Source organism: Eschrichtius robustus, chromosome 12, assembly GCF_028021215.1.
Source record: "Eschrichtius robustus isolate mEscRob2 chromosome 12, mEscRob2.pri, whole genome shotgun sequence".
Classification (NCBI taxonomy): Eukaryota; Metazoa; Chordata; class Mammalia; order Artiodactyla; family Eschrichtiidae; genus Eschrichtius; species Eschrichtius robustus.
In genome coordinates this window covers 52092164-52117512 of record NC_090835.1, presented here as the reverse complement: position 1 = coordinate 52117512, position 25349 = coordinate 52092164, and the positions used below count along the sequence as shown (strand labels likewise).

The 25349-nt window shown below is 35.2% G+C and overlaps 1 protein-coding gene across 3 annotated transcripts in view; it reads right to left on the bottom strand.

Annotated features, from left to right (window-relative positions):
* CLASP2 (cytoplasmic linker associated protein 2) overlaps window positions 1–25349 on the bottom strand; it is a 170054-nt gene that overhangs the window by 112817 nt on the left and 31888 nt on the right. For 2 of the 3 annotated variants that reach the window (XM_068558803.1, XM_068558804.1), the window contains exon 8: window positions 5508–5654. In XM_068558803.1, the coding sequence (XP_068414904.1) occupies window positions 5508–5654 (147 nt within the window). Of the gene's footprint in view, window positions 1–5507; window positions 5655–19323; window positions 19460–25349 lie in introns of those variants that run through there. The other variant, XM_068558805.1, reaches the window with a different exon arrangement.

Below are 25349 nucleotides of genomic sequence, written 5' to 3'. Positions count from 1 at the left end.
TTTCTTTTCCAATTTCTTTTCTGCTTTTTTTCTTGAGCATTCCTATGGTCTCCTCAGTGCCTAACATGAAGCCTTGCACACAGTAAGCTCTACGTACAGATGTAGATAAAGACAATAACTCATCTGTGAAGAGACTGGGTCTTCAATATGTCTACTAATTTTAATCAAAATAGTTTGGCTGTTTATATTAATTTCCCCCCCCCTCAACATTCTGAATGCTTCAAAAAATAAACCTTGCACAATGAAATTTCTTTGACTTTAAGTCTTGCACAAGAGGTAAAACAAAACTGAGGTCAAAGAAAATAACTACAGCAAAACACACATATTCTTAGACACAGTAGGCCATTGGGCAGTTTATTGATTTATATTTATAATAACTTATTGGTTAATTATTCAAATCTTATTTACCTTAAAACCATAGTTAAGAGAGAGAGCACCAGGGCATCTTATGATGAATGACATGGGATTCACAGAAATTTAAGACAGAATGGTGACTGGCCAATCCTTAAATTCCAAATGTCATTAATAGTGTTTTGCTATATGGGATAAAAATACGAAATATGTATTACATGCAGTATTAGTGAGGAGATGACCCAGAGATAATCCAAAAAGCCCTTGACAGTGGGCCAAACACTGGGCCCTTGTTTCATCTCTGCTAATAACTAACTGATCTTGGATACATCATTTAACTTTCTGAGGCTTAGTCTCTTCATCTGAACTGCGGTCAGATCATCTTTTAAGATCCCTTCAAGGCTAAAATCTTTTGGGTTTAGTATCATTCCCTGTCATTAGGGGGAAGAAAGGAGGAAGAAAATGAGCAAAACAAAATACACAAACAGAAAAGTTATTTGGTTTTACATAAGTTCAAAAACAAGAAATTGAGGTTTACGAATTAAAAATTTAGATTTCAAGATTAAACAACAAATTCTGTGAGATTTGTTTTATCAAATACATACTGATTTTCACGATCTTTATTTGTTTAAAAGGAAAAACATCTTTGTTGTTTGCATCACAGGGAAAAATGGGAACGATTAGCATAATTTGTGGAAAACAGATATTTAGACATTCTTAATAAAACCTCAGGTAAGACATAAAGTAAAACTAATATAAAATACCCTAAAGACGAGTAAGTACTACCGAATTTGAAAAGACAGTAATTAACCAATTGTAAGAATTCAAAGTTAAAACCATTTCAAAGTAGTCTTTGATATTAGATGGAAACAATAGAGAGAAAACACTCTGTCTGCTTGAATGAATGGGTAAGTGAGAGAGAACCACAGAACTTTGACAATTGATGATTTGGTTAATGATGTGTTTCAATGATTACATACAAGCCTCAGTGACAAATCACTAATGTCAGAATCTGGTACTAATGATAAACAAAAACAATTATATCATCATCTAATTCAATTTTTATTTTTAGAAAAGAATAGCAGCCAAAATAATTGGTACAGGAATAAGGACATGATAACTCAGTAAGCTTTAAAAAGGCAATTTCAAAAAGAAAACTCTAAAAAGTATTTCCATTTATAGTGAAAAAATTACCAGTTTGCTTACTTCCAAATATTCTATTTTGCTGGGAATCGTACTAGTTGAGGTTTAAAATGACTGATTTGTGGACCCTGAAAGTAGTGATCATTCCTGTAGATTATAACCTCAGAGCTTTAAGATCTAGAAGAGTCCTTATTTACCCAGTGAGATTAGTGTTGGTGGCAGTATAGCAACGTGATTTTTGCGCCTCATCCACTTACTAGATGCATGACCTGTTCAAGTTGCTTAAATTCTCTGAACTTTAGTTTGCTCATCAGTAAAACTGAGATAAAGTACCTAACTCAAGAGTTCTGAGGTTTAAATGAGAGAACATAAGTAAAAACATCCCCCAATTTTTAAAAACTATTACCTAAAATACTATAGAGATGTAAGTATTACAAATAATCAGGTATATTCAGCAATTGTATTGAAGCCATTAAGCCAAAAGGAGGGAAAATATGTTTATCTAAATTCCTATTATGAAGTCACAAATGTTATTCAGAAAATGGTCTATTTAAGGGAATTCAAATTATCCTTATACTAATTAGCAAAGCACAAAGGTAACACTTTTGACATCCACATAATATGGATTTTTATAGCCATGATATATTTGGAAAAGGTTATGGGAGCAACCCATAACCTTTTCTTTTTTAATTCTCCTTGGTTTAAAAGCCCCACAATTACAATATGAGTAGAAAAGGTTGGCACACCGAGGCAAAGAACAAAACAAGACTAACACACACTAAAGATTAAACACAGGTCCTACTGGCTTTAACTGGCTAGGATACTTTGCTAAAAATAGCATACATCTCTTTAATCTTGACATATATCTCTGGGAGAAGTGAAGTAAATTAAACTCCAAAACTTCAGAGTAGATTCAATCAGGATTCCGAAGAAGCTCACTTTACTTTTATTTTGGTAATCCTTCTGAAAAGAAATTTGTTAAACTCAGTGGACTGTGAGTGGCTTATACCACTATTGTATACCTCCACCTACCATACTCCTTTAATTAGGAACTAATCATACCTGTTTATCATATACCAAGGAGTAGCAAATAAAATGCCTCGACTAAATCACCATTATTCCATGTAAAGTTATGAGAAAGAAACTGTACAGTCTAGAAAACACAATAGTTATAAAGAGAGACAGGACAACCTTCAAGTATTTGAAAGTATCATGTTAACAGATAATTCATCTTCCCTGCCTAAGTTACAAGGAGGCAGATTTTAATGCAATATAAAAAAATAATTAACTTATCCAGAATTGAAATGGCTTATAACTTTTCTGGAGGATACTATGCCAAACTGAAAGAACACAAGAAATCCCTGTAACTTTTGATTAAGTAAACTTTAAAAATTTATTCCAAGGAAATGATTGGAGATATGCTAATAAAATATATACTTAAAAGAATGATGGCACCGTTTATAACTGCAGAAAACGTGAAAGCAGCCTAGATATGAACACTAGCCATGAATAGTTTTAAATTAATAATTTAAGACAATGAGGAAATGATCAGGGTAAAATATTAATGAGACAAAAGGTATACAAAACTACAAAAGGAAGGGTGCCAATTCTGTCCTCCTCCTGAGAAAATATTTGTATGTGTAAAAATAGTTAGAAAAGTTATTATAAAAATAACTGGAACAAAGTACATCATAATTTATCAGTTGATTATGTCTATACGTAGTGGTACTGCAGATGGTTTTTGTCCCAAATTTTAATCCATGAGCACATATTTAATCAGATGCTGAATAATCATCTATCAGGAATATTTTGAAAGGGATTGCTATACTTGAATAGTAAATTTAACTATATGACTCCCAATGTCCCTTCTAACTCAAAGATTCTACAACTCTAAGAAAACATTTTACAACTAATTTAAAAATCAATAAGCTTCTGCCAAGAACAAAAAGATCTAAAGTTAAATTTTCAAAGAAGGGCTGACAGCCAAGAATAACATTAATTTCTGAAGCAATATCAGTATCCTCTAATAGCTTTTTTCTTACAAAAATGGGCAATGAACCTAAATGAGCTATGACAAACAAAAGAAATAAACAAACTAAAAATTGCAGAATGAATACGCAATTGCCAAAAGACTGAGGAGGAAGAAGTGGAGGAAGAGGAGAATGAAAAAAGAATGAAGGTCTCTCCCTTATTTTTATCAAAAGGGCCACTGCCAGGATGGAGAATATAATCTGTATGAGTGATTAATGACTACAATCATGAAAGCTACCTACATTCTCATATCTGGTAGGACTACAAATCAGAGAAGGGGGGAATGGCATTAAGAAAGTCTGCTGTTTCTTTAAAAAGAAATCTGATTTTATCAATTTGATTAAATCAGAATTAAGTGACCTTTGGTAGGTAAACTACAATCTTCAATTTTCATCTAAGAAAAGAAAGTAAAACATGAAAATCAGAGCTAATTATAAACTACTGGCTCAGATTCACAAAAATGTTAAATATTTTCACCATGAATTTCAAATATTAATCCATTTTAAGTCAAATAAGACAATTTCATAAAATAATTATCATAGTATCATAGATTGGAAACCTATACCTCAAAATAAAGAAAAAAATATTCCCCTTGTAGTAAGTGAAGGTAGCCATTTGTTACAAAAGTAAGAAAGCAAAGAATGTCATTTACTTTTTACCAGAAATAAGTAAGAATGCATAATAGACATCATGTAATAGAATATAATAACTAACATCTGAATGAGAATACACTCCTATAATTGCAAAACAAAAAGAAAATAATTAAAATACTAAAGTATAAATTACTCGAAATATCCAGAGAAATCAATATGACATTTCTATTAAACAGTATTTTATTTATCTATTTATTTATATGCATGCAAATATGTGCGTGTGTATACCTATACCATACCATCTTTCTTGCTGGTTACATGACATATTAGTTAAAGATATTTAAGATGAAATATTTATAATAGTTTTCCTATATTTAGAATATCACATGACATAGAAAATAACGTTTGGTTGTATAAAAAGATCAAGAGAACACAACTTAGAGAACCTGGTCAAAATATAGTTTATTTTTCTTTCATTTTTTGCTTTTACTAAAAGAACTACAGACAGAAAAAACAAAATCCTGAAGACCATGACTTTCCCACCAGCTATCATAAACAAGGAAAAATCTGTTTTCCCAAATTATAACTAACACACAAATTTATTAACAAAGAAGGGAAAGAAAGGAACTATTGTCTTTTTAGTATTAAATATTTACCCTTTTTCTTATAGGATTCATTTTACCATAAAAACCTGGCAAAACTAGCACCTGAAAAGGACTCACAACTTTCTAATTAGTATATGAAAAAATACTCATTAAAAATTCAAAGATTAGACAATATGCTAGAAATAGTTTTAAAATGATCAAAGAATGTACTATGTTCTGTATAACTGCATAAAACCTATTTTTTCCTATTTATTATTATCTAATCCAGAAAATATTTTTGAGGCAATTTTACTTGACCACCACCCATTTCCTATTGTGACAAACTATTCAATACCCAGTATCTTCAAACATTTTTCCAATGTTAGAGTATTTAAGACTCATGCCCTAGATGAATATATAAGAACATTACATAAAACAATATTTCTTTAACAACTAAAGCATCTGAAAATAGCCAAATTCTGAAAAACCTGTTCTCTCCTCAAAAACAAAAAACAAAACAAAACCCAAACCCAAAAAATTCCCTTAAATATCTTTTTATGGCTTCTGAAAAATAAATACTCTCAAGAAAACACAAACTCACATATGTTCTGACAGGAAATATCAAAATACAATATTTTAAACATTTTCAAAAAGGCAGCACTTCTTCTGTGTGTTGCAACAGACTCTCCAGACCTGCAATCCTGCTGCAGTCATGAATAAACATATTCCTCTAAAGTTCTAAGTATGTGTGGCCATATCAAGGGCATGAGGCATGCATATCAGATTTGAAATGGATTTACATTACCTCCAACCTTAGGGCCACCTGCTGAACCAGGCTTCCTTGCACTGTTGACAGGATTTCCGGATGTTTTAGGTGCAGGAACCTTGAAGGCTGAAGCAGCTGATGATGGCCTATTTCCATCCACTGATTCTTCATCATCAAAGCTTTTATCTGCACAAATCATTAGAAAAATGTATTTTAAGAGAACTAAGCTTTGCTCAATTTTCCATAAGACTCAAAATCAAATAAAGCTATATATAAAGTCATTAATTTCTATGATATATAATATAAAATAAAGCTCCTTTGAATAAGCATTTATATATTGACTAACACTATATAAAATAACACAGTATAATTTAAAATCAGTCTGCAATATTATATTTCCTACCTATATATATTAAGTCAAAACATAAAACCGAATACATTAACTCTAAGAATAGTAAAAAGCATTTTTCGTTTCTTTGCTACTCATATAAGCATTTTCCGCCAGCTCCTCCCATACTGCATCTTCCAGCACACCCTGCCTTATTCCTTATACCCAGATTCTGCAACTTACAATCACAGATCCGTTTGCAAATCAGTCGCCTCATTCCTCTGAAAGCTCTTAATTTTCCTCACCCTAGGATGCTCTGAATAGTTCACATGGCCAAATACAATAGATTTGATACTAATCAAAGATTCTATCAAAAACAGACAGCAACAACCACAGAACCACCACTGAGGTTTGTGCCGGCATTTTTCTTTCTCTTCCCTGCCCTAGGTGCTGTAACAGCCAATCAGCTACAAGGTGACATCATCTTATGGCAGCTACTGCCAGATGAAAGGTAAAAATTCTCCATGTCTTTTAAAAAATCCTCCATGTAGTTGCAATCCTTAGTCTGTATAAAAATTTCAAGGGCATTCAATACTAAAGGTTTATAAACCTACATTTGTTTTCTCCTATTTAATTCACATGAAAATTTATACAAATAGAAAATGTTTTCTGCAATATTCAGTCTGCTGGAGTGCTTATTATTGCATCAGTAAAAATACGGAGTATCACAGTGCTCATTACTGGCATAATTAACTATGTAATCTTACAATTTGCTGTTTATTTAGGCCACAGAAACCAAACTGAACAATTTGTTCTCATAAATGATTCTAAAATATTCTACAAAGCTCCTTTTGGAATATTTATGAATAACCACACAAGTATAACCTCCTTATATAAAATGAACCCACCCACCCCCACCCCACCCTCCAAATCACAAGATGTATGCATTTTACTCGTCCAAGAAGATGGTTTTCTCTAGGACCCTGCACAAACCAACCACGACAAACAAGATGGGCGAGGCAGAGAAGGAGCTTTACCACAGGCTTCAGATCAACGTGCCAGAATCTCTTCCTTTCAGTCTGCATCCCTTACCTATGCAAACACCCAAATCGAGCAGAATAAAATCATCCCTACAAAGGACTGCAAGTCCAACTATTGAATATATTTTAAAATATACCAGACAAGTGTTAAGACTGTTTTATTTATTGGAAAAAAGAATCAAACAGATACCCATTAAATTTACTATTCAGTAGACACCCATAAACCACATTCCATTTCAGCAAGTGTTTTTCTTAAATAGCACAACTTGTAGGAAAAAAGTATCTTCTAGTTAAAAAATATATATATATTTTTTAGCATAATGCTATTGGGGAGCCAGTTTGGATCAATTAAAACCTATGCTCTATAGAGACTGCTCTGTTAAAAACACTAATACAATCCCAAATAAGCTTTTATTTGCCACTACCGTATTGAAACAAAAAAATGTAGCTAAGAGGGACAGAGTATATACACAAATCTACAGAGAGAGAGGTACTAAAACTTGAGTAGCCAGAAGTTCCCATGGAAACGGTGTTCTCTGTTCCCACACACACACACAAGAATTAAAATGAGTAAATATCTCTACTGCTTAAAAATAATTAACTCAACATTCTTAAACTCTTAGGAAATTAATTTTTACCTTTTTATCAAAACAAGGCAGAGAAAAGTATACAGATTAAAGTACGTAGCTCAATTAATTTTCACAAAAGGAATATGCCAGTGTAACCAGTCTCCAGACCAACAAGATCACTATCAGCATCCTGTAAGCACCCTCACTGACCCCCGCAAAAGTCACTATTTCCTACCAAAGCTAACTAGTCTTGACTTGTAACACCACAGTCGGTTTTGCCCATTTTTGATCTTTATATAAAAGGAATCATATAATAGGTACTCTAGTACCTAGCTACTTTTCACTCAATATAATATTTGGAAAATGCATTTTCATTGCTTATAGTTTTATTGTGCATGAATGTGCCACAAGTTATTAATATCCATTCTACTGTTGATGGACATATGAGTTGTGGCCAGTCTGAGATTATTATAAAATAGTGTTCCTAAGAGGTAAGCAAACAAAGTCAAAGGGTTCTAAGGCTTTTAGTATTAATATGGAAGTAGTAAACACAGTAATTTATTTTAGGTTGTATAAAGTCAAAGATGCATATTGTAACTTCTAGGGCAGTGGTACTCAAAATGTGGTCCCAGATCATCATCTGGCAATTTGTTAGAAATGCAAATTATTAGGCCCCAACTCAGATCTACTGAATCAGAAACTCTGGAGATGGGGACCCTGCAATCTGTGTATTAACAAGTCCTCCTAGTGATTATGACGCATGCTCAAGTTTCAGAACCACAGCCCTACGGCAGGAATACACAAACTTTTTCTATAAAGGGCCATATAGTAAATATTTTAGGCTTTGCAAATCATACATATATGTAGTCTCTCTGCACAACTACTCAATTATGCCACTGTAGTGTTAAAGCAATGATACCACGACATGTAAACAAATGGGTGTGGCTGTGTTTCAATAAAATTTTATGTACAAAAACAGAAGGGCAGCTGGATTTGGCCTGCAAGCAATAGTTTGCCAAACCACTAAAATAAGAGTAAATATATACATAAATAAACAACTAGAAGAAAAATAAATAATAAAAAAGATTTGATTAATTAAAAAGATTCAGGAAGAGACAAAAAGATAAAACAAGTGGATAAAAATAGAAATAAAAGATAAAGTGGCAAAAATAAAATCAAATACATCAGTAACTGCCTTAAAAGTAAATGAACTAAATATTCCAAGTAAAAGACCAAGACTGAATTTTTAAAAACAGGTTGCTTAAATGAGATATACTTTACATATAAGGATCACATAAAATTTAAAAAGTAAAATGATGAGACAGACAGACCATGGCAAACACCAACCAAAAGAAAGTTGGCATAGCTATACTAATTTCAAACAAAGCACCTTGAAGAAGCATTACTAGAGATAAAGAGAGACTTTTTAATAATGATTTAGGAGCCCAATCCAATAGGAGGAAAAAAAATTAACCCTACATTTTTACGCACCCATAACACATCTTCAAATATATAAAGCAAAAAATGAAGAACTAAAAGGAAAAATAGACAAATCTACAAACACAGAGAGAAATAAATTTTTACCCACTTCCCATAAGATTACACCTTTCTTGACCATAAGCTAGCTAAAAGAATTCATAAAACTAGGGGCTTCCTTGGTGAAGCAATGGTTAAGAATCCGCCTGCCAATGCAGGGGACACAGGTTTGAGCCCTGGTCTGGGAAGATCCCACATGCCGCGGAGCTACTAAGCCCGCGAGCCACAACTACTGAGCCCATGTGCCACAACTACTGAAGCCCACGTGCCTAGAGCCCGTGCTCCGCAACAAGAGAAGCCACCGCAATGAGAAGCCCGCGCACTGCAACAAAGAGTAGTCCCCACGCGTCCCAACTAGAGGAAGCTTGCACGCAGCAATGAAGACCCAACACAGCCAAAAATAAATATAAATTTTAAAAAAAATAAAAAAGAATTCATACAACTAATTCATCATCACAAGCCCCCAAATTTAAAATGTTCTGTAGTTTAGTTTATATATAGGTTATAAATATTACAGGCTTAAAAAGATTTTCTTAATAATTATAAAGTATCAGAACAAATCCCATATTTCTTCAGAGCACCTACCACTTCCTGAAATAACAGCTTCTTCTGAGTGAACCAGAAGGTGGACTGGAAGCCGGCAGGAACTTTGTCTTGTTTATACTGTAACACCAGCACCTAGAACAATCCTGGGGTAACTGTCATAGCTAACGCTTCCTCCTGCTCCCCACCTCTGCCCCCCTAGAGTTTATTCTCAACATAATGTCCTGAGTTGAACAAAGTTACATCACATTGCTGCTCAAAATCCTCCTATGACGCCATAAAAAGGCCTACCAGGACTCCAAGATCTGTGAGACCTTAGATACCACGTAGGTCTCTCCAACCTCATCTCCTATTCACTCTCCACCTTTCTCTCCACCCAGTCCCATCAGTCTTCTTGCTGTGACTCATATCAGGGGCTCTGCACCTGTTTGCCAAGAATGCTCCTCCCCTCCATAGCCACACTGCTTACTCACCTCCTTCATGTGTTTGTTCATCTATGAGTTTCTCAATTAGGTCCCCTTTGGATACTAAGATTATAAACTTTCCACCATCCTGATGCTACTGATCTATCCCTACCTCCCTGCTTTATTTCTCTCTCTAGCACTTACCATTTACATATTTTACTTATTTTATTACCTGCCTCCTCCCACTGAAATGCATTATCTATTAGAGTGAGAACTTTGGTCTATTTTGCACACTGCCATATCTCCAACACGTAGAACAGCACTCAGAACAGCATTTTTCATAGTACAGAGACACTCTGTCTCCAGTAAAAGTGTTACTAGGTTATTTGAAATGAAACACCAAAGACAAACAACTATAAACACTGGATAAAATGTACATTTACAAAAGTCTTCTTAAAAACCTAGACCTAAATAGACATTTCTCCAAAGAAGATATACAGATTGCCAAAAAACACATGAAAAGATGCTCAACATCACTAATCATTAGAGAAATGCAAATCAAAACTACAAGGAGGTATCACCTCACACCAGTCAGAATGGCCATCATCAAAATATCTACAAACAATAAATGCTGGAGAGGGTGTGAAGAAAAGGGAACCCTCTTGCACTGTTGGTGGGAGTGTATATTGATACAGCCACTATGAAGAACAGAATGGAGGTTCCTTAAAAAACTAAAAATAGAACTACCATACGACCCAGCAATCCCACTGTTGGGCATATACCCTGAGAAAACCGTAATTCAAAAAGAGTCATGTACCACAATGTTCATTGCAGCTCTATTTACAATAGCCAGGACATGGAAGCAACCTAAGTGTTCATCAACAGATGAGTGGATAAAGAAGATGTGGCACATATATACAATGGAATATTACTCTGCCATAAAAAGAAACGAAATTTGAGTTATCTGTAGTGAGGTGTATGGACCTAGAGTCTGTCATACAGAGTGAAATAAGTCAGAAAGAGGAAAACAAGTACCATATGCTAACACATATATATGGAATCTAAAAAAAAAAAAAAAATGGTCATGAAGAACCTAGGGGCAAGACGGGAATACAGACACAGACCTACTAGAGAATGGACTTGAGGATACGGGGAGGGGGAAGGGTAAGCTGGGACAAAGTGAGAGAGTGGCATGGACCTATATACACTACCAAACGTAAAATAGATAGTTGGTGGGAAGCAGCCGCATAGCACAGGGAGATCAGCTCGGTACTTTGTGACCACCTAGAGGGGTGGGATAGGGAGGGTGGAAGGGAGGGAGACGCAAGAGGGAAGAGATATGGGGACATATGTATAACTGATTCACTTTGTTATAAAGCAGAAACTAACACACCATTGTAAAGCAATTATACTCCAATAAAGATGTTTTTAAAAAAAACAACTCAGTAGGCTCACACTGGTAGTACTCCCAAGCAATAGCAAAAGCAAATGCAAACTTTTCCTGGAGAAATTCTCTGGCCTCACATTATTTGCACAAATAATTTTCCAAAGATCACTTGGCATGACAGGAAACAAGACACCATGAGCAAGAATAAACAGAAAGAAACAGACAATAGGAACAGATCCTAGAATTATCAAGGTCCTAGAATTTCAAATTCAAATTTTAGAATTATTAAGCACAGGCTATAAAACACCTGTACTTGGAAGCTTTTACTAGGCAAGCTTGAAAATAACTCAGGGATAAGAAAGTTATTTTCAAAGTGACATAGATTTTTTTTTAAAACAACCAAAACAGAACTTCTAAAATTAAAAATACAGTAACTGAAATTTAAATTCAGTAGGCAGGCGTTAACAGTAGATTTTAGACACAGCTCAAGGGATCATTAGCGAACTAGAAGATAAATCAGAAAAAAAATCACCTAGGATACATATAGTAGGTGCTTCAATATTAATTGAATAAACAAAAAAAAGATCAAGGGACTTCCCTGGCGGTCCAGCGGTTAAGACTCCACACTTCCAATGCAGGGGGTGCAGGTTTGATCCCTGGTCAGGGAACTAAGATCCCACATGCCACGTGGCGTGGCCAAAAAAAAAAAAAAAAAAAGGATCAAATACAAAAAGTAACCTATAAATCGTGATTATGTTGACACCTCTCTTCTCACTCCAATGTTTCAAAATGACAATACTATGGTTTGGTGCAGAAACTGAAAAGGATGAACATATTAACAAGTACTAGAGGACATAAACTAATAAAGTGAGCAGGCTGCAGTGGTTATGTGTATGATGGAAAAGAGAGAAAAAGGAGGAGAGGAGCTCCTAAGAGTAGGAGAAAGAGATGAAGACGGAGAAGGAGGAGTTGACGGAGGAGGAGAAGATTGGGAAGAAGAGATGGTGATGGAAAGAGGAGGTAGAAATAAAGGAGGAGAAGGAAGAGATGGAAATAGAGGATGAAGAAATGGAGTAGGAGAAAGGAGGAAGGGGATAAGAAAAGGGGGGGAGGGACAGGCAAAAATTGAGGGAGGGGGGAAAAAGGAAGCCCAGGTAGGATAAGGCTTTACCTTTTGTTCCCTTCATATAACACCTGGAAACTGTCCTCAGCAAACACTGAGGTATTACAGGCCCACGATCCCACACCTGCATACCTGATAGCCAAAAGGCTCTTAAAGTCCACCTTTACTTGTTTTGTCTTTTTAAATTCATTTGGTGGCAAAATCTGAACTGATTTGAACTCAGTTTATAGCAAAACATGATGTGAACTGACAAGAGACTATTTATTATGTGTATTTTACTCACTGTGAATTTGTATACATTTAACTGCAAAAATATTAATATGTTTGATTACAAGGTATAGCCTCAGACCCATCTGGAGTTGTTATACAATGTATGGTGTATGGCCATAGTACTTTTCTAAAATCTGACATATTCTGAATTCCAAAACACAGCTGGTCCTCACGGTTTCCGACATAAAATAGTAAATTCATATTACCATAATCAAGTCCCTTCCCTTTTTTCTTTTTCCCTTCAAATGAAACCCATATATTTAAACATTCCACTTCACTTTTATGGGTACATGTATTTGAAAACCTGAAATTTCTGCTTCTGAATTCATATAAAATATGAAAAACTGCTCCATCTTACATGGCAAACAAAAGAGCAAGCCAAAACTTTAAACCATTTCTCAAGAAAAAAAAAAAAAAAAAAGAGAATTCATTTGGTATTTTCTTCAGTGAACCAACCAGTTCAGTAAGAACCCATGTCACAGATTTTCATGCAAAAAATATACTCTTTCATATTAAGTAGTTTCTTATACCAAAGTTCCGCTTTTCACTTGAAGCTATATCCTTCCTTATTCTAATTAAAACAATTGAGCAAAAGGGCTTTGGATTTCTAAACTGTTTTATATACTTGCATATCCAGCAATGACCATGGTCATAGCTAAATTAGCAACTGAGACTAGGAAGCAATAATCCCTGTAAGCTATTGTACCATAAGTGTCTCAGAAAACTCAAAAACATTTTAGTTGTCCACTCTCCACTCTGCTTTTACAATAGGATACTCTCCTTGGCTTTCCTCTGACCTCACAAGTCCCTGTAGCTCAGTATCTTCCTCCTTTACTCAACCACTAAATGTTGAACATCCTCCTTCTCTCCAAACACACTTTCTAAATGGCTTCATCCATTCTCAACAGTTTTAAATATCTTCTATATATGCTGGCAACTCTCAAATGTTTTTCTCTTCAACAAATAAATGGCAAGTGGAGAAAAAAAGAAAGAGATGAACAGAGGCTTAAGAGATATATCAACTAACTGCAATGGTGAGCCTTGTTTGAATCCTAATTCACTGTCAAAAGATATTTATGAAACAATCGAGGAAATGTGAACACTGAACATTTGATACTATGGGTTAATTTTTTTAGATGTGAAAATGGTACTGTAAGTGTCTCTTAAAAAGATGTTTTACTTTATTTTATATATGAGTAGGAATGCATGTATGTATGTACACACAAACACATCCCAGTCCAGCAGGATAGTAGGGCTGGGGCAGATTGGTAGGGATACAGATGAATAAAGATTGGCTATGTATGGATAATTTCTTGAAGCTGGATAATCGGTGGTAAGGAAGGTCTGTCATAATATATTCTCTATTTCGGGGTATGTTTGAAATTTTTCCTTAAAAATTTATGGTAATTTAAACACGTTTACTCTCTTGCCCAAAACCCTGCAATGGAACCCCAAAAAATGATAAGCAAAATCATAAGAGCAAAGAAAATGAAGCAAGGCAGAGAGTATGTGAAATCAGCACCTAAAGATAGCAACAAGAAATATAAGGTGCAAATAAAAAGGATGGAAGGCTTTTGAAGAATACCATAGCAAAGCTGCAACTTAGAATTCTCAGAAGCAGAATGAAACAGCAGAGAGAACTGATCTACCTTGTAGAATGACAGAAGTGACAGTTTCTAAGCCAGCAAGTACAGAGCTGATTAGTAAGGAACAACTGAAAACCTATGGAATGATTTCATCATTAAGCGCTTCCCACCCCCAACTCAGGGAGCTCAATATTTTACACACAGGTGTGCACGTGCATTCTGTAAAAATGGAACCACCAGAAAAGGAAAAAGACAGTTTTTAGAACCATTTAAACTTTTGTTTGCCAAAATTAAAATTTAATAGAAGAACTGGATAAGAGTGTCAAGGAAATCTCCCAGAATACAGAATAAAAGAGAAAAGCATAAATGTAAGAGAGAATACAAAACATAAAAGACACAGTGAATCAACCTAGAAGGTTCAATATCTGACTAATAATAATTCCATAAGGATAGGCTAAAACTAATGAAGGGGAGAAACTTACCAAAAAAAAAAAAAAAAAAAAAAAAAGATTTCCCAGGGCTAAAGAGAATCACAAGCTTTCAGAAGTAAAATAATCAAATAGTAAAAACTAAGAATGTCTTCAATTTAAACTAAAATGAAAAATTTCAGTAAAGTGATTAGAAACTGAAAATCAAAGTGCTTCAAAATAAAATAATCACCAGATTTTTTAAAATATAAATTTATTTAATTAATTTATTTATTTATTTGGCTGCATTGGGTCTTCGTTGCTGCGCACGGGCTTTCTTTAGTGTGGCGAGCTGGGGCTACTCTTCGTTGTGGTGCATGGGCTTCTCATCGCGGTGGCTTCTCTTGCTGTGGAGCACGGGCTCTAGGCGCGTGGGCTTCAGTAGTTGTGGCACGCCGGCTCAGTAGTTGTGGCACGCCGGCTCAGTAGTTGTGGCACACGGGCTTAGTTGCTCTGCGGCATGTGCGATCTTCCCGGACCAGGGCTCGAACCCGTGTCCCCTGCATTGGCAGGCAGATTCTTAACCACTGCGCCACCAGGGAAGTCCCTAATCACCAGATTTTAATATTCACATGAAGATACTGTGTTCAACAGCACAGTTAATCTTAAATAGTTAACTATTTTATTTATTAAAAATAAAGTTTATTCCATACAAAGTTTAAGAGAGGCCAAGAAATTTGATAAACTCTCTTAAAATTTCTAGGTAGATATTAACTCACTAGTTAAAAAATATTTGAAGACTTTACCCTCCTCTTTAAAGGGGCCTTTAAAAATTTAAGACCTTCAATAATTCAGTGAAGTAAAAAGCTAAACACAATTTAAACCGTTATTTGGTATTAATAAAAGTAAATAACAACATATTTCATGATAACCACAATATCAAACTAAACAATAAATGAGCCTCATAATAAGGCTTATTTAGAACCTTTACAAAATGTAGTCACTTCAGGTAGTTAAAATTTCATGACAGCTATAGCTTCGTTATAACAGCTGTCAAGAACATCTACTATACATTCTACATGTATACAAAGAAAAGATGTAAATCTTTTCTTGAAGATTCAGGTTCATTAGCAACATCATGTTTGAGGATAACTTGCTACTGATGTCCAACACTTTTCACCCAGATGGGTAAATGGGTCTGTATCAAGATTTTCAATCTTAGTTCCCACTACTTATCTGCCTTTATTGCTTCTAATGCCCATTTTTTTCTCCCTTGTAATTTACTTTTTCTCCTCATAGACCCTTTTTTTCCCTTACTGCTCCTAGAAGAAAAGCTTGGCCTTTTGGCCAGTAAGTTAAAGGGTTGCTTTCTTTCAGTGACTTAAATTATCCAATCCTAGTATATCACATAGAATATTCAAGGGTTTCGAAGAATAGAGATCTATTCAACATTAATTTCTTGCTATTGTTCCCTATCCCCCAAACCAGTAGTTATATGTCAGTTTGGAGTGGTCCCAAAAGGCTTACCTCTAGAACGCCAAGGTTATATCATCGCTTGTATGATTTTTTAAGAGATTCAGTGTTTGGAATAATAGATTGTGTTGAAATGTTTAAAGTTTAGAAACAGTCTATTTGCAACAAAACCTTATTTCTTTCCAGCCACTCTGCAGCATAACAACAAAAGGCCAAATTCCTCTCGTGAGCTTTTGAGGCAGATTTCAGGGCTCAGCGCCACATAATAATCCTACAGGTTTTTAACTCTATCTGGTTTGACTGCCCAGAGCTACTTCACAATCATCTGACTGCCTGGTTTTATATTCTTAGGTGAGGATAAAGACAACTAAACAGAAAGGCACCTGAAAGCCACCCCCGACAACTCTTCAACTGATAGTCATTACAGTGCTTCACAAATCTGAGTTTGTCTAGAAATAAAACTGTTAATAAATAAAATCTTTCATATGGCCTTGAAGTTAAGCTTATATATTTAATAGATAACAGATTAATAGCCAGACATACAGAGCAACTATAAGTAAACAAAAAAGTCAAAACCAGAAAGTTGGCTAAAGATGCCAGAAAGCAATCCACAAAAAAGAAAATACAAACAACCAAACGTATGAAGATGATCAACCTTATTAGAAAGATGTTTTTTAAAAGGGTGAGATATTTTTCACCCATCTGATAGGCAAATTTTAAAAAGATTAATAATAATGAGAACTCAAAAGAATGCAAGAATAGAAGGCACTGTTGGTGGGAAAGTAAGTGGTAAAGCCTCTTTTGGAGAAAATTAGAGATAGCTAACACAATTTGAAATGAATAAAAACTTTCATCCAGAAATTCAACTTCCAATTATTTTAAAAAATATATATGTGCACACACACATGATTTGTACAAAGGTGCTTATTTCAGAATCATTTAGAAAAGTTATATGTGATTAAGCAACCTGAAATTCCACAAAGAAATGGTTATGATATATCCATACTATGGAATACTGTGCAACAGTTCAAACAAATAAAACAGTTACACATGATGGCATAAAAAAAGATCACTATGTGATATTGAGTAGACATAGTAAACGGCAAAAATATGTTAAGAATGATGCCATTTATGTAAACATGGTCAAAAACAAAATAATTTATTTTGATACTTAATATGTATGTTAAGGCAGAGTAAAAGGTATAAAAAGACAAACTCCAAACTAATAAAAGTGTTCATCTCTGCTTATCCCTGGCCTTGGGGCTTGTAGGTGGTTCTGAGAGGATTTTTGCTTTATCTGCATTGTTTGAATTTTTAAAAAGAGAAGATATTTGTGTATTAAAGAATAAAAAACAAAATAGGTTAGGAATAACATAATCCATTTGTTATATGTGTTCACATCATACTAGTATGATGTATGTGTATTACGTGAGAGAGACTAATATACAGAGGAGTATATATGAAACTGTTAAGAACTATAAATCCCAAGATAACCTGTTACTACTGTTTGGGTGTTTAATTTTTTAATAAAGATGTATTACTTTATCAATAAAAATCCAATAAATATATTTCCATTTTAAAGAAGAGACTATGCAGGAAGGTTACCCTCTGAGCTTTATGAGGTTGTTACTTTGATTTTTTAAAAATCAGCGCATTCCTAAACAGTCTGAATGTATTCAGTATTACTTGAAAAAAGAAAAATTAAATAAATATACATTGATAGCCATTGAACTTATAATGCTTAAAAAAGAAATAAAATCTGGATACGACCCAAATCAAATGCAATATTTAGAGTTGCTTGTAAATTAAGGTTTAGAAATAACAATCAAACAAACAAACTTGGCAATGCCATTAAGTATATGAGAACTTAATTTGTTAATTTTGATGGCTTTTGCCTTAAAAATTAGAAGTTTATATTGTTATTTATTTCTATAAGGACATATAAAACATTTATGTAAATTCTTGGGATAAACTATAACAATACGCAAAACCAGATTTAGTATCATATTTCCATTAACATGTGTATAAAAGTTTGAATGACTGTTTACCAATATCATCCTTTTGATAAGTTTGCACCCTATTCCTCATTGTCCCAAGGGGACAAACTCCTTAGAGAGAAGTCATTATACAGTCATAAAAGGAGGCTGAAACTGTTAAGAGTTAGAACTCCCAAATACAGACCAGTCTTCCTAAAGAACGTAGTGAAAAATACACAAAACATGTTTGAAGTAACCTCAAATTCCCCTTCGTACACATCTCTGGTGTTGATGCAATTATAAACTATACCTCTAAGCATCTTAACAAAATGTTTAATAATGAAAAAAAATGCTCAAGTATTAAGTGTCATGAAGGACAATATTGAATGCACATTTGAGGCTCCGGATTTGATTCTGGTTTGCTTTGTGCCTGGATCTGGGACTTATAATCCCAACAAGCCTTAGTTTCCCAATCTGTGAAATGGAAATACCAAAATACTCTGTACGCTTCACAGTTATTTGTACTTTAGGAATTAATGTACAATAAGTATACTCAAGTGCTTTGGAAAACTATACAGCACTACATATGTTTTTTAAATTATTCTTATCACAATAAAACACTGGCAAAATCAATTTTTGATCAAATTATACCTGTATAGAATTTGTAAAAGACTAAATATTTTCTAGAGAACTATTTACTAGGGACATTGACAAATCACAAGCATATCAATTGAAAGTGTCCATGGCAAGCCATTTTGCTTCTTTATATACTTTATCACCACAGAATTCTACTTGTTGTCAAATACAACAGGAAAGATATCAAGCTAGCAACTAAACCTTCCTGCCAAATCTGTCATTCTTCCAAAGGCCATGTTCTCTCTTCAAAGCTTTTACATTATTCCATGTTTCTTCCAACATCCCTTTATATCCACCACCAAAGACAGAGGGTTTGCTTGGGTTGCAAGATAAACTGTCATCTTATATTTGCCAGATCCCATACAGACATATCAAGTAGAAAAAGATACCAAATGACAAGTACACACACACGTGCACACATGAACATACGAGTGTGTGTGTATACACACACACACATACACACACAAAGTGTCCTTCGTTCTTTAGGGAGAAATATATTTCTTATACAGCAGATGACTGTCACTTTAAAAGGAAGTGTATAGCACAAGCAAAAAAAAGAAAAATAAATCTTACTCACCATCTCCCATAGCCATTCAGATGGTCCAGGGAGCTCTCTCAAACCAACAGGTCAAACAGCGCAGCAAATAAATGCAGCTCGGTGCCTGCGCCACTGGGCTCGGCCTGCAGCCTGCAGACACCCTGCAGACACCCGGAGCTCTGTGTGACCCAGGCCGCTGCAGCTCTGCACCGCAATAGCCAACAGCTGCTACTCCACTTCAAAATAAAAGTCTGGGGTCTTGCTGAAAGCCCTCGTCTATTTAGCAAAGCCTAGCAGAGCTTGATCAAGATTATTCTTTAACTGTACATGTGAGATTAGATATACGTTACGGTGTTTCTCCTTGTGCTGGCTGCCTGAAATTTAATGTCAGAAAAGCTCTGGGAGCCAATAAATGCCATCCCACTGGGGGACTTTTAATGCAATCATCAAAACACAAGGCATGTGTTCAGCAATCATTTTCTGCTTCCCTAAAGATATCCATGTAATCAGTAGCAATCACATGATCTGATGAATTAACTGATTTGTGCCTTTTAAAAAGGTTTTCATCCGTTTGCCGTTACCTTTTAATATTTACAACAGAAGACTGCTAGAAGTGCACAAACAGGAAGAGCCCAGTTTCCATGATTAACTGCTCTCATTATGCAGGAAGCATTTCTGGCTGCCGTAAACAAATCACGTCAAAGGCAGCCCATCAAAGGCTGCTCTGTATGCAGTCGGCAGGGCCACACGGAACAAAGCTTGCTTCTGGTGGAGGAGACAGAACCTGGCCAGTGCGCAGCTGCAGGGACACGGAGCACCCTCCATCCAAGCTGCACAACCATCAGCACATTGTCAAGCTCCAAGAAGGCCCTGGAGCTCATGGTCACAAACAGATACATTTTTAAATCAACCTAAGAAAAGGGCTGCTTTGCTTTTCACCAAAGGGTATGTTATAAACTAGACTGCAAGTTACCTCATTACCTCTTTTGCCAAATATCAAGGTAATTTCAAAGCCTAATTTCTGTGGTTTAGTTTATTGCCAGCCTCCTAAAACAATGCTTTTCCTAGCAATTGTTTTTAAAGAGAGAAGCTGGGAAATATTTTACAATGATTACATGCCAAGACTGCATTAGGTCCTACACACACTTGACAAATCAGAATTACATATGGTTTTTTCAGTGAAAAAGAAAAAGACTTGCAGTCACAGCCACCAACACGTCCGTGTTTATATCTCAGTTAGCATAGGAGCCTGTCTAGAAAACACCAGACCCTGCCATAATCACAGGGGGGCCTGCAACTTTCAGTGTTTTCCTTCCTACAGGGCTGGTGTTGCCTTCTTTCAGCCATGATTTGATTAATTTTAAATCCAGTTTCCTTCTAATAGCAGAGCTAATTCCACTGCACTTAAGGATTCTGCCTAACTTACTCTATAATACAAGAATTAAAGTCAGGCTTGAAAAACCCTCTACCAAAAAAAAAAAAAAATGCCATGCATTTCTCACTATTCCCAAATTAAACGACATGCTCAAATCTCTGATAATAGAATTTACTTTGTGTTCTTGAGTGTGCTGAACTAATGCTCTAGAAAATCAAGTCAAAGAGTTCAATCAAAACTTAAAAGCGTAGATATGGCAATCATGAAAGAAATCAGAGACAAAAGCATGAGATGTAAAGTTATATATCAAGACATGCATAAGGGGAGAAGAGGCAGAAGGAAGAGGAAATAAAGAAACAGACAATTTTTCCGAACAATAAATGTATGTAAGATAGTGTTGGGCCATGTCACTCTCACTTACCACATGCCTCTCCAACCTAAAACCCTTCCTACTCCCAGAAGTCTACCAAACTCTTCCCAAGGCCTACAAGACCCTCATATAATGGTTCCTGCTTACTTTTCCAATTTCTCTCATACACGGTCTCCCTTCCAACAGAGCCCTAGCCTCACTAGGCTCCAGTCAGTCCTAGCCTTCCTTCCTTTCTTCAAATATACTAAGTCCTTTTCCACCTCTCGGCCTTTATGGTCACATTTTCTCTGCCCAAAGCATTTTTCCTACCATGTATCCAATGACTAGCTCATTTTCCTTTATCAAGTCTCAATTCAAATATGACAACTCTGAGAGACGCTTGCCCCACTATTCTATCTAAAGTGGCATCACTGAGTTACTTCACATCTCCATACCCTATTTACTTCACTTAATGACTGTGTAGATGATAACTTTTAACTGCAGTGGCTCTTAAAAAGTTATACCACCTTTACAACAAATCCTCTGGGTTTTTGTTTGTTTTTGTCTGTATTTAGTAAAATGATTTTTTCATCCCCAAACACCCTCAATGAATATATGAAAGAAGTGTGATATTTCATTATTATGGTTTCAGGCAAAGACACACTAAAAATTTTTACTTACCATAATAGTTTCTAGTCACAGAATATCAGATGAAACAAATCCGAATAGAATGCCATGTTTGGGTGAACTCACAATAATTTGCTTTGCATATGTACACCAAGTGAGAGAGAAAAGAGGTAGTATCTTTAATAGCTCTTCAATCTGTTGTGTGCATGAACTATTTCCACAATTTTCCATGATGAGCCTTTATTTTGTCCTAAATGTTTTCCTGGTCTATAACTTTATTTTCAAGTTTTAGTTTGAGTGCACAATAACCATGAGCCAACAGGGACTGAAAATTATGTGGGGAAAAATTGTGCAGAAATAAAAAAGGAGTCGAATAAAACTTCATTACATTATTTTAGGTGTAAACTATTTATTTGCCTTCAAATTGCTAGTTATAAAAATTTGTTTTCAGTGCTCAATTGATGTATTTTTCTACCTGTGAAAATTATTCAAGCATCTTGGGTTGGGATGAAACATAACATAATGTTAGTTAGGAAAAATTAAGAAATAACTTTTTCATTTAATGGCTTTTCACTTAGCAGCAAGGATTTTAAGGAATAATTTAAGTTAATTTCATTAAATTCATTAAACAAAGAGTAGTTGTATTTCTTCCATTACCAACTGTAATCACTCTGGATATCCATTTGTTTACTTGTTTTTTTTTTTTTAAATTAATTAATTAATTAATTTATTTATGGCTGAGTTGGGTCTTCGTTTCTGTGCGAGGGCTTTCTCCAGTGCGGCAAGTGGGGGCCACTCCTCATCGCGGTGCGCGGGCCTCTCACCATCGCGGCCTCTCTTGTTGCGGAGAACAGGCTCCACACGCGCAGGCTCAGCAATTGTGGCTCACGGGCCTAGTCGCTCCGCGGCATGTGGGATCTTCCCAGACCAGGACTCGAACCCGTGTGCCCTGCATTGGCAGGCAGATTCTCAACCACTGCGCCACCAGGGAAGCCCCCGTTTACTTGTTTATGATCTATCTCTTTCACTAGAATGTAGGCTCCTCGAGGCAAAAAACTTTAACTGTCCTGTCTTCTTCACTGTTGTGACATAATCCGTCTACATTTTAAGAAGACCACTCTCACTTCTGGGTAGAAAATAGATTTCAGGGGTCAAACATGGAACAGAAATCTATTGCAGTGATGCAGGTAAAAGCTAAAGGAGACTTAGAGTAGGGTTTTAGCAGTGGAGATGGAAAAAAATAAGCAAATTTGGCATATATTAGAATTTCAGAGGCAAAAATGACTAGTTAGAATGGGAGGTCAACGCTAACTAATTCTAATCAGGAAATTTCCTAGCCTGAGCTGATGGTGGTGCCACTGATTGAAATGGGTAAACTGGGGGAAGAACAGTTTTGAGGGAAAGGAAGAGACAACAGGCTTTAACTTTTGGACCTGTTAAGCCTGAGATGTCTCTTAGACATCCAAATGGAAATGTTGTTGAGGCCACAGGCTCCCAGATCTAGAGCACATAGAGATAAATAAAGGCTAGAACTACATATTTAGGACTCATCAGCAAATAGTTATCATTTGAAGCTTTTGGGCTGGATTAAATCACTGAAAGAGAATAAAGACAAGGGGAAAAAGAGGCTTGGGCCCTGGGACCTACCAACATGATAAATGGGCTTTCCTCTTCTAGTCTCGTCCCTTATTAACAGAGCCATTAAAGTATTTTTCAATGACAGCTTAATACTGTCATCAAAATAATCATGACCAATTTTTACACACCAATAAGTATATTATACACTTTAACGTTCACATTTGACTATACTTGCAATATTCAGATTATGATCTCCAAAACAGAAAGGTTTCTGAAAACTCTCTCCAAGAGAAATAAATGCCAGATACTAACCCCAAACGTCCCTGTTTGTGGAGAGATAATGAAAAGAAAAAGAAATGGGAGCTAAAAGAATAGGAAACAAAAAAAATCTTCTATTTTGAAGGTAACAGAAATAACCTCACAAAATACAAGGACAGTACTTTCAAAATAAACCATATCCAAATAATAAATATCTTAAATTTTTAGTACACATTATACTTTTCTTCATAGGGCTGTAACTACATAGTCTGGAATACATAAATGAGTATGTAGTGTAAATGATATGAAAACACACAAGTCTTAATTCAAGTAATTTTAACAATTCTCCATCTTCTTGCTGTTTCTGGTTTCTATGGAAATGGACAGTGGTAACGGCTGGAAAAATAAGGACAAGGTACTTAAAACACCTATTTAGAGGAGAGGAGTGAGAAACAGCTGGCAATCAGGGTGAGGATTGCTAGTGCTGAAGATAATTTATGCTTCTGTAACTAAGTTTAGATTAGGGTAGACACAATCTTTTTAACACTAAATTCTCTCACTCCATCTGCCTTCCTGCAATACAACAAGGCTTGGTCTTGGTTTATCCAGCAAAAGAGAACCAAATTATATTAGTAACTAGCTTTCCTATTATTTGACTATAATAACTCATACACCAAATTTTTTCTCCAACATCATGCACATTACTAAGCTAAGCATACTATCTTTAATATGAACCTACTTTCCCAGGTAGAAAAACCACCTATACTATCTTTGGAAATAGAATATATTCTTCACATATATGGTTAATTAATACTTAAGGATTGAAGGTAAATGCCACCCAATAAGACCAAACACAATTTAGCAACCTTACAAAAAGAAGAGCAACCAAAAGATCAGATAAATGCCAGATACCAACTCCAAACCTCCTTGAATTCCAATTTGGTCTCATTCTAATTAAGAAGCCAAAAATGATTACACTGGTGAAGTTCCTATGGCTGTGTCTCTTCACTAGTATGATCACTGATACTCTACACATAGGTGTAACAGAGTAATCAACCCTACAATTTCTACTAAAAGCATCTAACTAAAACAATTACTCCGGGATCATAGGCAAAACATTCTCTGACATAAATCGTACCAATGTTTTCTTAGGTCAGTCTCCCAAGGCAATAGAAATAAAAACAAAAATAAACAAATGGGACCTAATCAAACTTACAAGCTTTGGCACAGCAAAGGATACCATTAAAAAAAAAAAAAAACACACACACACACAGAAAAAGACAACATATGGAATGGGAGAAAATAATTGCAAACGATGCAACCAACAAGGGCTTAATTTCCAAAATATACAAACAGCTCATACAACTCAACAAAAACAAAAAAAACAACCCAATCGAAAAATGGGCAGAAGACCTAAACAGACATTTCTCTAAAGAAGACATACAATACAGATGGCCAAGAGGCACATGAAAAGATGCTCAACATCACTAATTATTAGTGATCAAAACTACAATGAGGTACCACGTCACAACAGTCAGAATGGCCATCATTAAAAAGTCTACAATGAAAACAACCTAAATGTCCATCGACAGGTGAATGGATAAAGAAGATGTGGTACATATATACAATGGAATACTACTCAGCCATAAAAAAGAACGAAATAATGCCATTTGCAGCAACATGGATGCAACTATAGATTATCAGACTAAGTGAAGTCAGAAAGAGAAAGACAAATACCATATGATATCACTTATATGTGGAATCTAAAATACGGCACAAATGAACCTATCTATGAAACAGAAACAGACTCACAGACAGAGAGAACAGACTTGTGGTTACAAAGGGGGAGGGAAGGTGGGGAAGGGATGGATTGGGAAT